The 14,323-nt window shown below is 34.9% G+C and overlaps 1 protein-coding gene across 7 annotated transcripts in view; it reads left to right on the top strand.

The window, feature by feature from the left end:
• The window catches only part of Ctl2 (Choline transporter-like 2), a 76,004-nt gene that overhangs the window by 58,425 nt on the left and 3,256 nt on the right, over positions 1-14,323 (top strand). For 6 of the 7 annotated variants that reach the window (XM_074177992.1, XM_074177989.1, XM_074177990.1 and 3 more), the window contains 6 exons: positions 1,487-1,662; positions 4,730-4,895; positions 7,447-7,660; positions 7,720-7,888; positions 9,396-9,516; positions 12,817-12,970. In XM_074177992.1, the coding sequence (XP_074034093.1) occupies positions 1,487-1,662; positions 4,730-4,895; positions 7,447-7,660; positions 7,720-7,888; positions 9,396-9,516; positions 12,817-12,970 (1,000 nt within the window). Of the gene's footprint in view, positions 1-1,486; positions 1,663-2,038; positions 2,164-4,729; positions 4,896-7,446; positions 7,661-7,719; positions 7,889-9,395; positions 9,517-12,816; positions 12,971-14,323 lie in introns of all 7 variants that reach the window. The other variant, XM_074177995.1, reaches the window with a different exon arrangement.

The following is a 14,323-nucleotide window of genomic DNA, read 5'->3' on the forward strand; positions in this document are numbered from 1 at the left end:
CATGCACGATGGCGCCCCTGCTCATTTCAGTGTAATTGTCCGAAACCATTTAAATACAGTTTATCCTAATCGTTGGATAGGTCGCGGAGGACCTTAGCAATGGCCAGCAAGATCCCCCGATCTCAACAGTTTAGATTTTTTTTATGGGGTCACCTTAAAACTCTTGTGTATAAAACTCCCGTTAATACTTTAGAAGATTTAAGAGAGCGAATAGTTGCCTCGTGTGAAACTATACGAAATACGCTGGGAATATTTGAACGGGTGCGTAATTCCATGCGTAGAAGGGCGGAAGCATGCATACTGAGTGCAGGTGGCCACTTTCAACAATTTTTATAATCAGTTTTGGTATTATTACTAATTAGCAAATTTGTGCTATTCGTTTAGACTTACTGTCACAAAATAAAATAAAACTCGTTTTTGTGAAAAAAAATTTTTTTGCAGATTATGTTTTCAAATATTATTAGGGAATTGGTAATGCGTTATGAAGCAATTTTCAGATTCTCATTAATTTTAGAATTGATCTAATTTCTTAATTTGCTTTCTGTCGATTTTTATTTTTTTGAGTGAAAATCATGCGTCGGACAAAGAAATACCAGGAGATCAAATTTTCTCAAAAATAAGTGAGGATTTTAAAAATGATTTTATTTTGAAAAGAAAGCATTGGCGTAGTACTTTTTCCCCAAAAATATTCAATGCGAAACCCGTAGGGATGCCACTGTTTGAAAAAATACAAATTTGTGTACATCAGAAAATGCGCCTTGAGGCATGGAACATATGTACCAAATATGCCAAAGATGTCTACAAAATTATCTCAGTTATTATTAAAAAACTGATTATTTTTGAAAACTTTGCCACCCTGTATCTCAAAAGTTAAGACGTTTAGGACATACGTCCATAGGAAGTTTTTTTCTTAAAATGGGTCTAAGAATTACCTCCTTAAATATTAGCATGTGTTTAAGGAACACCCTGTATATGAAAACTTTGAATGTCTATAAATGACATGCAAAGATATATTTTCATCTCACACTTTTTTATTACATTTAATGATATTTGTTTCAGCTTTATACATTTGAACTTACAATACTTTAATTATATTTTTTTTTTTCGTATTCATTTTCTAGTTTATTCATTGATCTATTCATTACACATCATATTGGTCAATACGAATAGAAATCAGAGCATTGATTCAAAACTTTAGTATATCAATTATGGTGATGGCAGCAACTATTTTCTCTTCTCCTTGCAACTAAATAAAGTAATTTTCTAATGTTTTCCAGTTCCGAACTAACTGATAATGAACTATTCCTGAAACTTTTATTTTTCCTGAAATTTGTTCCACATTTGTTGCAGAAATTTCGTGACATATTTTTTTATAATCGTATATTCACCTTGACTTGTATTTTTATCTGACTTCCGTTTCATTTATCGAATTCCAAACGCGTGCATGACCTAAAAAACCTTATCCAATATACCGAACTTTATGCAGTCCTGAACCGATGCCTTCCCGATGAAGCAGCCCGCAAAAAGCTGATCGATTTGGGCTTATTGAAAGTCCAAGAAAACGATGATTATGCCAAAAATGATACCACCAACCCTGTTCGCTGGACGTCCACAGTTGTACAGAAAATCTTGGCTGTTTTGGACATTGAAAATCTTTCGCAGGTATCTAACTGCTGCTGAAATGATATGAGTTACTATTTTTCATAATATGTAGATCCTTCTATTGCAAATCTATTATCAAATTATCAACAAGTAGTGTTTCTTACAGAACCGCCGAAGGTTCAGTCAACAGTTCAGAAAGAATTGGAAAAATCTCTCTAAGAAATTACGTAGAACCAGTATCTTGCACCCCATACTAACCATAAATCTAGATATTTTATTTATACTAATAAAGCGCACTCGCAAACAACAGCATTTGGAGACCCAAGATGGAGCTTTGCGGAGCACCGGTGGCTTTCTTTAGTCGATTTTATACAGGAGTGAAATTGATATTTGTATTTTGAACCAATGAAAATTTTGTGTTTCTTTCTCTCCACAGTTCAAAAGAGATGTATTCCCGATTTGTTAAACATCGATCAAATAAATTTGACCGAAATACATACCGATATGGACACTTTGAAAACGTCTGTTGCAAAAATTAAATGGCTGGTGAAAGCAGATGAGGTATGATATGGGAAAAGCTCCCTACATAATGGAATTGAAGCTGATATTTGCTCGTGTTCAATACCTGTTTGTTTATATAGCTTAACAAACAGAAAAAGCTCAATATTTACTATTTGAAATTGTAATAGAAAGTTTCAATTTCAACCTGGACCATTTGCCATGTTCACCCATGAGATAGCATTGATATAAATGAGATACAGAATCAGTCCAAGGGTCGGGCTTTAGTAATATTGTACTCATGTGATCGATTTTTATTACAGTTGAACTACAAATGCATTACCTCGAGTTCTTGTAGTGATTGACGAAACATAAAATTTAAACAATCACGGCCGAAGATAACTGTGTCAAAGCTATTTTCCAGGTTTTTTGGCCGTGTTTTGCAGGGTTTTTATGCCTGACGTTTCGCCTACTACTGCGGTAGACATCAAATGCAATGTGGTAACGGTTGCAGTGCCCAAGTTGGTACTCGAGTTGTTGATTCCGTTCAGAACGCTCTAACTACGATGGCGGTAGGTATTTGACTCTGGCTTCATATTATTATTAGTGAGCGTAGCTTGGTTTCAACATAGCCTTTGATAACATCTACCGCATAGTAGATGAAACGTCAGGCATGAAAAACTGCAGAAACAGCTTTCACACACTGACGAAACCTAATTTACTATCTACACTGAAAAATAATGCTTGTCTTTCAGTCTAGCATCTTTGAAATTTTTTATTTCATTTTGCTTCAGTTCCATTATTTCATGAAAAGCCCTCCTACATAAACAATTGAGCTTATGATGCTACTTATGTTATTTAAAGAGTGTTGCTAGGGTAATTGTATCATGTTTATGAGCTGTGCATAGATCATTTCTTGATTAGGTGGATTAAAATATAGAAAAATAATAATTTTATCAGCTAGCGAATTTCTGAACGTTATGATTCTATACAGCTAGACTACTTTCTATTGGGATCACATAAAGAAGTAAAGATGAGATATAAAATAACAAGAAATTTCAAAATCAAAGATTGTGTATCGTATCCAGTCTTGGTAAAATAATAAAGAACATTTCACTTCTTGGAAATAGCCTACAAAATATCTAGCTGGAGCGTGTTGTCGATTTGAAATCATTTGACTCGATATTAAACCGTTTCAATGTGAATTGCTTAAGTCTGCTTTGAGAATGTACATTGATTTTTTCAAAATTATAAATTGGCAAATCCAATTATCATCCGTCTGTTTATATTTTGTAAGAACTGTATGGGTGTTTTTCAGGAAGGATGAAATAAATAAATGCATGTAATAATTTTGAAGTAGCTCCACGAAGAAAGAAAAATATATTTATATGATTCCATTGAAATAGTTGACGTACTGTATAAAATCATTATGTTTATACAATGCTTCTTTTAGCAACATTCTCTAAGTTTTCGTTTGTTATATAAAATGACTGTCTCTAACCATTGTCAGAATATTCAGTAACGTAAATTGACGTACATTGAGTTTGAAGTATTGAAAAATAAACGGTACTTTATTAACTGCTCATGTTATCTTTGTTGTTATTATTTCGAAGATTTGGTATTAGTCACCTTTGTGATACATCGATGTTTAGTCACTGTAGTAGATGTCACGTATTTTGTTGTGGAATGGTTGTGTACTTTCTATTAACTGCATGTTTCTTTGCATGGCTTAGCTTCCTTTGCTGGTAAATTAGCAGCTAATATTAAACAAATACTGTCTAACTTCTCTCGAATGTGTCTTTATTTTTCAATTTAATTTCCAAAAAAATTAACGCACCACTTTAATAAATCAATATTTCATTTGTAGTCAGAGTTAATCTACATATTATTAGTAATTGTATCACTTTGTCCGCTGTCATTTAGGCTGAAGAAAAATAGATTTTCTATTGGAATAAAGTATGGGCTAGTGCTGGCCATGCCTGGTGTTAATATCATCAACCTTTTCTAGGTAATATCTGACTGTGCAACGAGCTGTGTGGCGTTATCTTGCATCGGTGAAAAGTTTTCGCCGATATACAGAGAAAATGATACTACATGTTGCTCCAAGATCTTGTTGTTGTCGTTGTTGAAGAGCCAGAATTCTTAAAAATATTTCCTGAATATAGAAGTTGCTCGATTTCGTCCTTGCCCTGGTCTGGGAGCATGGTCCCCCGTTTCGAGGAATCTTTGTAACATCTGTGAGATGGCCTTCTCACAATAGTATTACTGCGATTGATGATCCATAATGAACACAATTCAAAATGGTTAACAACTAAACAGAAACCGAATAAGCACACAGATTTGGAACCTTAATTAGTACATTATTTGTTTTTTGTATTGCAATAAAACATTGTCAATGAATATAGAATTCACAAATAGCATATACAAAGGCTTTTAAAATATAACATACTAGGAATTTTTATTAACGCCAACAAAATATTGAAAATTTCAATGTGGTACGTTAATTCATTGAGGAAGTATATTTTTCAAATTTACTGTTGACACGAAAAACAAAATACCGTTCGATAGGGAGTTGCACAGTATCCTACTTAAAAAGGTTTCATAATTATAACAAATCGCCACTTTGTAGGTTGGACAATATGTCGTTGAAGATATCAAAAACTCCTGGTATAAAATATTCATTGGAGTGATTTTAACCTTATTGGTTTGTATACTGTACATTCTGATGTTGAGATGGACGGCCGCTGTTATGGTGTGGGTGTCCATTTGTGGAGTGGTGGTCGCTTTAGCTGCTGGTAAGTTCAGTTTTTCTTTAAAAATCCTTTTGTGTAGGATATCGCGTAAGTGTAAAAATGAATATTGACGATACAGTGTTGAATGTTCCGTTCTAATTGTTATGCAACTATAAATCTGTATACGAGGTTCGTCTAAAAAGTTTCCGACTTCAACATGAAGATAGCAGTACTCGTAAATAAAAGCTAGTGAATTTCGTTGTTCATCTGTTGACAGTTACTCATCCATCAAAGTTTCAGCCATTTTGGACGCGCACTTGTTATGTAACAGTCGTATGATTGAGTTGATGTGTGTGTTTTTATAAAAATGGACAAAATTAAGTATCAAGCTGTCATTGAATATTTGTTGTTGAAAGGCAATACGTCTATGCTAATCAAAGATGAGTTGGATTCTGTGGATGGGGACTCTGCACCATCATTTACCACAGTGATTGGCCGTAAGAACTTGAGAGACGATGAATGTTCGGGACGTCCAATAACGACGAAAACATCGCCAAAGTTCACCAAATCGTGCTAGACGACTGCCGAATTGGAGTGAGCGAGATAGCAGAGGTTATGAACATGTCAAAAGAACGTTTGTTTGAAGGTAGTTGACAATGTTTCATGGTACATTTTATTAGTTCGGACTTCCATTGTCCATTATGATATTAAATAATTTGAAATCCATGAAAGAATCAATATAATTAAAATGAATAGCTGAAAATAACAATCATATTAGGCAAAAAACCTGAAATTAAATTACAATAAAATAAAATACAAGCAACAATTGAAAATTCAATAATTAAAAAGTTACTTCACGACGTTTCGGGTGATGACTGGACTTATTCCTCCGAAAGATGACTATTTATAGGTCATTCGAGTGCTTTCACCTATCCCCTCTACCCTCTCACCGCTTCACCGGTTTAGCGGTAGCTGACCGTTTGGCGGAAGTTGGCCGTTTTCCGTTTGATTATGGTTTTCCATATATTGCGTTTCTCTACGCTAGCTTGGCTGAATGCGTTATTGGATAACATATATGCGGCTTTCTTTGAATTTCCTCCTAAACCATTGTTTCAGTATCTGAATCACGAATCCAACCATCATCAATCGACTAAAAGAGAAATCATCCAGACTCCAGTAGACCGTGCTTTCGGACTCTGTAATATAAAGGAAGGTCTCGAAAAGAAACTAGACATCATCAAAAATGATCTCCAACGGAATGGTTACTCCAAAGTGATTCGGTACCGCGTTTGCTTACGTTAGACCAAAAACGTGTACGAATGAACATTTCCAACGCTCTGTTGACGCAGTTTAGGCGCAATAAATTCGAGTTTTGGCGCCGATTAATTACTGAAGACGAAACTTGGATACACCATTATACACCTGAAACGAAAATACAGTCCAACCAGTGGACTGCAGAGGGGCAACACGACTCAAAAAAAGCAAAAACTATATTTTCGGCTGAAAAAGTGTTGGCGACTGTTTTTTGGGATAGTCATGGAGTTATTTCAATAGAAAAAGGAAACCATTACAGGAGCATACTTCGCATTTTCACTTGACACGTTGAAGGCAGAACTTGCGGAAAGTCCTGTTTCGCCAAGACAACGCACCGTCTCAAACTTCAGCGGTTACCATGGCGAAAATCTACAAATTACGGTTTGAACTGCTTGACCATCCGCGTTATTTACCAGATCTATTCCCAAGCGACTTCTTTTGCTCCCTCATCTAAAAATTGCGCTCGAAGGACATAGATTTTCGTCAAATGAAGAGGCAATCACCTGGGAGAAGTATGTAGAGTTAAAAGGAGACTATGCTGAAAAAAGAACTTTTCAGACAACTCTCGTATTTTAAAGTTGGTCGAGGGGGCGGTTAAACAGTTCCGATGTTAAATGTCTTTCCCCCTTAACTTATCAAGGTATGATATGGAATTTGGGTCCAAGTGCCCAAAAAAAGATACCAGTGCCTTTTGATAAAAAAAGAAAATAATGTTGCATCACTTATACTTCGTTTGATAGTCATTTCTATTATCTTTTCAACATCGATATATTTTTATAAATTTGATTTGCCGTTCCTGACTTATTAGTGGTTTTATATTCTTCCTAAAAATCCGCAATTAAAAGATTAATTTCATAACTTCAAGAAAAACTGTATTCAAAACTCACTACAGTTTCTCCTAATAGGTGTTCCTGACGATATTGAAAAGTTTGTTTTACAAAATCATTGAATTTGTCACGTTATGCAATATTTCTGGGGTAATTTCTAGGGAACCACCTGTTGCCATTTAGCCACTTTCGAATTAGTCTGTCGTAATGAGGATGTATCTCATCTTGCTGAAACGTAGTATCAGTTGAAAACTCATTTGGGCTCGACAATTATTCAAACTGGAAAATATAATATCTAACGTGATCCCTCAGAATGACCCACAACATCACCTGATATGACGTTTCTAGTTGTTATTCAGAAAAAGAAGTGCTTTCAAAGAAATCACTCATGAACATTTCATGAAGTAACCAATGAATTTGTGAACCGAGTTCATCAATTTCAGAAAGTAAATGGTGAACATTTATATTTTTAGCGTTGTATTTCACTGTTTTGAAATATATCGAGTACAGAGACAAACTCAAAGGAAGAGTCTTCGACGGAGACAGAGACGAACTGACAACCCACAGAGATTTATGGCTAGCATTAGTGGTCATCTTGTCCATCGCTTTACTAGTCATACTACTCATGCTGATATTTTTGAGGAAGAGAATAATACTGGCCATAGCTTTAATCAAAGAAGGCAGCAAGTAAGTTTCAAAGCTTTCAGAACAATTATGAATAGATGTAAATAATTTTTTGTTTACAGAGCGGTCAGTTCCGTGACGGCATCGTTATTTTTCCCGATTTTGCCATGGGTGCTTCAAGTTGGAGTAATTGCTTATTCCATAGCTGTTGCAGTGTATTTAGCCAGTATCGGAAAACCTTTATACAAAGCCGATGTGACACGGGGTTGTGAAAACCAGTCTGGCATCCTGGTGAGTAGTAAGAGTATAGGTATGGATGGATTGTGTATCGATGTTAATAGCACTAGACACTAGATGGAACAGAAATTAAAATTTGAAACACATATTTTGCTAATTCTGAAACGGAGTTATGCAAATTCAAAAATGATATATTCCAACAGAGCATTTCTGGATAAAAAAAGTAAAATTATACTCTGCGATGCTTCAGTTCTTTTACATGCCAACTACGCAGACGTGGTGTATGGTTCAGTAATTTTGAAGAGTGACAGTTTTAGAATCCAGAAGGTCCAGAATGCATGCAATAGGCTCATTACGGGTACGAAAGTGCTGAACACTTTTTATCAAATACGTTGTAAGGATGTACAAAATTAAGCTGGAAAATTATTACCTGCCAAATCCGCATCAATCAAATTGAGGTTAAAGAAAATTGTAAAGTTAGTTTTTTTCATTGAATTTGACATCTGACACAAATTGAATCATTTCATTCTGGCGAATCTCATTAATAATGACGTAAATACGAATCGTTTTGGAATACAGGCTTGAATATGAATAAACCCCAGAGAAAACACCTTACCTTACGGCAAATTTGATCTGCCGTTTTTTCCACCCCATAAACATCTCTGTGTATGCAACGTTGCCATTCGTAAAGTTTAGTCGCAGAATATAATTCAAATTATTTATATTCGTTTAATAAACTTTGATGCTATTCAATACATTTCATTAGCAGGAAGTTTTTTTAATGAATGAAACACGTTGTTCGTTATTCTATGACCATTTATCTGCGTGTGTATGATTTAAATAAAAGGATCACAACCTGCGAAAAAAAGGCGATGACAAATCTTCTTAAGAAGAAGTCATCAATGGGATCGACAAATGACTCAATCCACGAATATCAAAAAATATCGAGGTTATCAAATGTCTCCCGATGCAAAGGCATGCTTCGACATCGGCTCCCGAACTCGATTCGCCTTCTCTCTTTATTTTATTGAATATTTTGTCAACGCCATATATGGCGTGTACTTAAAGGGGTATATCATAGTCTTGTTCTACTCAGGCTTGTTCTTTGAGAACAATTGAGTCTAACAATGCATTGACATCTAAGGAGGGTCAAAACAGCATTACCTTGTGTTGGATCTCAAATGCTTTATTTTTGGAATCTGGTTTCAAGTAGTTGCCTCACAGAAAGACAGCTTGACTTTGCGAGTGACTTCCTTTAGATTGATTTTTCTGTAGGTTCCATAGATATCGTTGTTTTAAGGGGATATATTAATGCCTTTTCTTACTCTTGCAAATTAACCTACAATAACATTTATTTTGTCTCAAGGTAGGTAAGTAGTTGTTATAGAACACTTGAAAAATGGCATTATTATTTCATACAAATATTCAATTACTATCGAATGCCATAACTGAAAATATATCTGAATTTATTGCGAAGTTAAACAAGCTTATTGTTACTATTATTATTAATTTGTGTGCAATTAGGTCTGTCAAGAGTTGTTACAAGTGATTTGTTTTTCAGCTCAATTCTGTATGTGATAAAACTAATTTTGCTGCTGTTACCAAAAACTTAACTGAGTGCCAGGAAGCTAGTTGCCGATTCGTGAAAATGCAGAACGACGTTCTCTATCCCTATTTGCAAGGTAAAATCTCATGACTCTCGAAATAATTGAAACCATATTTAGGAATATAGGCTTTCACAGTTGGCGTCAATGTTTTGGTTGGTTTCCCGGCTTTACCGTGGTCTTTTTTGGTTATAATCTCCAAACTGCAACTGCGGCAGTCATCTTCAGTGGCGTGGTCTAATTACTTTGCTTGACGTATTAACTGAAACTGAAGCTCTCATTTATGCTGCGTCATTTATAGTGCTGATTTTTCACGCACTTTCTGTAATGCTGGTTTCCCTCGTACTTCCCGTGCGATTTGGGTGACCTGGCTTCGTTTCTTCGCCTTTCAATGATTTGAGTCAGATCTTTGGTAGATATATTTTCTTTTCGTTTCTGTTGAAGTTCTCTTGGTGTTTATGTATTTCTATGGCATCTAAATACATTCTTGTTGGATAATGATTCGACGTTGCTAGCTCCTCGTTATTTTCGAACAGAATCATTATTCAACAAGAATGTATTTAGAAGCCATAAAAATAAGCTCTGTTACGCCAGGGACGCAAAGTACGAAAATCGCATTTACAAAATGCCAAAATTAGGTACTTTTTAGGTACCGAAGTCAAAAATTAGGTGCTCTGCTACTTACACCGCAACTCAATACTCAAAGTTGCGTTGCTAGCATTATGTAATGCAATGCAATGAACATAATAATGAAATAATGAATGTTAACGAAACACTACCTATTAGGTGCTTATTAAGTGCTAAAAGCTTCCAATTTCGCTAAACAACAGATCTAAGATTCAGGTCTCTCGAAAACGAGGACGAATGCTCAATCAGGTATAAACTAAGCGTGGTAATAAAGTGCTAATTAGGTGCTTGCAAGAAATTAAGATGAAAACAATCATGAATAAGCGGAAAAAAAATCGGGATACCTGATTTGAGAAAAAAATTAACAATATACAATAAAGTCTTGAAATGCTTCTAAACGCATACATAGACAACCAAAATAAAGAGCTAATCAAGTGATATTTCTAGTAAACCTAGATTCCATAATGGCTACGAGTCTTAGAGAAGTTCCAAAAACTTACCTACAATGGCATCACCATTCATTATTGATCATAAGATCAATGATATCATGCAATTCTCCACGACCGTCAAGAAGTGCAAACGAAGCAAATTCAACAAAACAAATAAGACTATATTCAACTTACTGTTTCCGTAACAACCAACGGACTGAATTCAATTATAGTGCAAAAAATCGTCCTAACAGTCATCAAATTATTCCGCAATTAATATTGTATACTGAATAACTTATCTGTACTAAATATAAATGTAAAAATGAATAATAAAAATGGATAATTTGATTTAACAAGTGTGAGATATTATCGTAAACAGAATAAAGAGAAGATTTCGAATTTTTATTTTTTTACTATAATAATAGCAAATATTTGTCCTCAGAGGTTTTCAGAGCTTCCTTCATCTTCATCTCTTAAGTCGACAAAGAAGGATCAGAGCTTCTTTAATGAGAATTAAATTTCCGACAAGAATAAAAGCTTCAAAATTTGATTCAAAATCATTTTTGTAGTTCTACTGAAAGAAAACGGAAAAAAAAATGTTTTTCGTGTTATTTAGAAAGACAATTATAAATTCAGTGAGATATCGAGCTGCACTTCTGAAAGAATTTTTGTTACATTCTAAAAAAAAAAATTCTAGACGGTAAGCGAAAGACTGTTTTTATTGGATCACTCTATTCAATATAGACGAACCAGTTAAAAGTCATATTGAGGAATGTACTATAAGAACTCAGTACATCAGTCATGGTGGTTATTGAGTCCATAAGCCCCATATGAATAATGGAATTTAGATTTACTATAAATATCTAATGAGCTCCTAATTAGCACTTATTTATTGAGGAACGTACTGTAAGAACTCAGTCCATCAGTCATAGTGGTTTTCAGATCCATATGCCCCATAGGCATTATGGAATCTGGGTTTACTATAAATATCTAGTGAGCACCTAATTAGTACTTTATTTTCTTGCCCTTATTTATTGAGAAACGTACTATAAAAACTCAGTACATCAGTCATGGTGGTTTTCAGGTCCATGAGCCCTATAGCTCTTATAGAATCTAGGTTTACTATAAATATCTAGTGAGCACCTAATTAGCACTTTATTTTCTTGCCCTTATTTATTGAGAAACGTACTATAAAAACTCAGTACATCAGTCATGGTGGTTTTCAGGTCCATGAGCCCTATAGCTCTTATAGAATCTAGGTTTACTATAAATATCTAGTGAGCACTCAATTAGCACTTTATTTTTTTGTCTATGTATTAGTTTACGAGCATTTCAAAACTTTATTGCATATTGTTAATTTTTTTCTCAAATCAGGTATCCCGAATTTTTTTCCGCTTATTCACAGTCGTTTTCATCTCAATTTCTTGCAACTACCTAATTAGCACTTTATTACCACGCTTAGTTTAAACCTGATTGAGCATTCGTCCTCGTTTTCAAGAAACCTGATTCTCAAATCTGTTGTTTAGCGAAATTGGAAGCTTTTGTTTATTAATTAGAGAATTTTACGATCCTCCCGTTTAGCACTTAATAATCACCTAAAATAGTGTTTCCTTAACGTTCAATATATATTTCATTATTATTTTCATTGCGTTGCTAGCAACTCTGAGTATTGAGTTGCGGTGTAAAAGTAACAGAGCATCTAATTTTTGACTTCGGTACCTAAAAAGTACCTAATTTTGGCATTTTGTAAATGCGATTTCCGTACTTTGCGTCGCTGGCGTAACAGAGCTATAAAAATACACAAACACCAAGAGAACATCAACCGAAAGGAAGATGGAACATATCTAACAAAGATCTGGCACACATCATTAAAAGCGCCAAAACGAAGCCAAGTCACTCAAACCGCGCGGGAAGTAAGCGAGAACCCGCCATTACAGAAAGTGATACGTTGATACGTCAAGAAGAGTATTTCGACCTCGGCACTGAAGGTGACTGCCGCAATTGTAGTTGAAACGTTTATATATTATAACCAAAGAAGACCACGGCAAAATCCGGAAACCAACCAAAACGAGAAAATATTTGCTAATATATTTGCGCAATGTTTCATAACTGAATTATCAAGTATTTTTTCTTTTTCATAACATTTTCATTAGTTTCTCTGCAAATCTGAAAGCATTTTTTTCAAATATTTCAGTGGGTTAACTGTGGTATGTGTTTTTTGTTCAATTGTATATGTTCCCAACACCAGTTGCTTCTTGGGAACAATAAATGTTATTTCTATTATTATAAATATAATAATATATACGTGAATTTAAATTTTTAGCTTACAACGTCTTTGGATTCTTCTGGTTAGCGTTCTTCGTTAGCGCTTTGGGTCAGATGGTTTTGGCTAGTGTTTTTGCTCAATGGTACTGGACCTTCGAGAAGAGGAGGCTGCCATTCTTTGCTGTCACTTCGGCTTTTTTGAGAACTTTGAGGTGAGTAAAATATTACCGAAATAGAATTTTTTAAGGGTTTTCATTAACTATAGTGACTATAGTAATTCCGTGTTGAAAATCACACGATAAAAGGTGAGACCTCGTTAGTTCTTAGCTCCCACAAGTTTTGACTTTTGAGAGTAGTCGTTCGTAGGGGGGCGACACCTGGTTAACAGAAAAACATATTTTTCATTACTTGACAGGCATTGGTTCACAAAAAGCACACCTAATTTATTCAGTAGCAGCTGCTGCCCACAACGTCATTTGCTAGGACTTCAGTTTTTGGGTTTTCCTAAATTTCCTGATAGCAAAATGTCCTCATGTATTTGCCTATCTTCGATTTATATAAACAATATTTTTACAAACTATGAATATAGTTAACCACATTTTTTTCCATCAAATATTAGACGTGTTTCTTCAAATTGACATTGCTTTATGAACCAATTGAAATAAATCAAACACTAAATGTTAAAATGAACCTTTACCATGATACATTAGTGAAAATATCATCCAAATATGTTGGAAAGGGATATTTTATCTGAAGAGCATACTTTTGAAGATGTGAGAACTGGAAGTTTCGCCTTTAAGTTATAAAACAGTCCAGAACATCCGAAAGTATTCGAAAGCATTTCAAAACATTCAAGAACATCCCGGAACGTTCTGAATGTTGTGAAATTTCGGGAATAGTCTGGAACATTCGGGAAAATCCCGCAACATCTCGGATTATTGTGGCACGATCATGGGAGTTATATGGTATGATAGCTCTCTTTCTCTCTCTATTCCTCATCAGCGAAGTAAGTTGCCGTTTTTATCCGAGGAGCGTGCTTTTGAAGATATAACGGTTGGAAGCTTTGCCCTTTACAAAATTTTAGAACAATCGAGAGTATTCTACACCAGTGACGGCTCGTGCATTGGAGAACAGGGGAGGCTTAAGTCATATAGACTATATTTTATGTTGTTGCACGCTTTGCTTAATACTAAAGTTGGGGCATGGGCATGACAATGCGTAAAAAGTGCATGAGGAACTATGGACTTTATTTTAGTTTGTAAACCATTTCAATGGCCGGCCATGACCGCAGCCCCATCATAGGTTTGCGTAATTAACTTTTGCCTAAAATTATAGGTGTCACACGTACGAATTGAAAAATTAAACAAATCGTCAGCTATGCGCCCAGATGGAACATCATGAAAACACATAAAACGTTCTACCACATTACCATCTTTGACATATCTAACGATTGAAAGTTGTGATGTACACGTAAAAAAGAAACACTTTCAATCTCCTTGCTTATATTTTCCTCAATAATATATGCCACACTGTCTATGATAAGCTCATTTTGGATGGTTTTTGAG

Source organism: Leptinotarsa decemlineata, unplaced genomic scaffold, assembly GCF_025532065.1.
Source record: "Leptinotarsa decemlineata unplaced genomic scaffold, Ldec_3_MD MMD2_tig00003335_RagTag_RagTag, whole genome shotgun sequence".
NCBI lineage: Eukaryota > Metazoa > Arthropoda > Insecta > Coleoptera > Chrysomelidae > Leptinotarsa > Leptinotarsa decemlineata.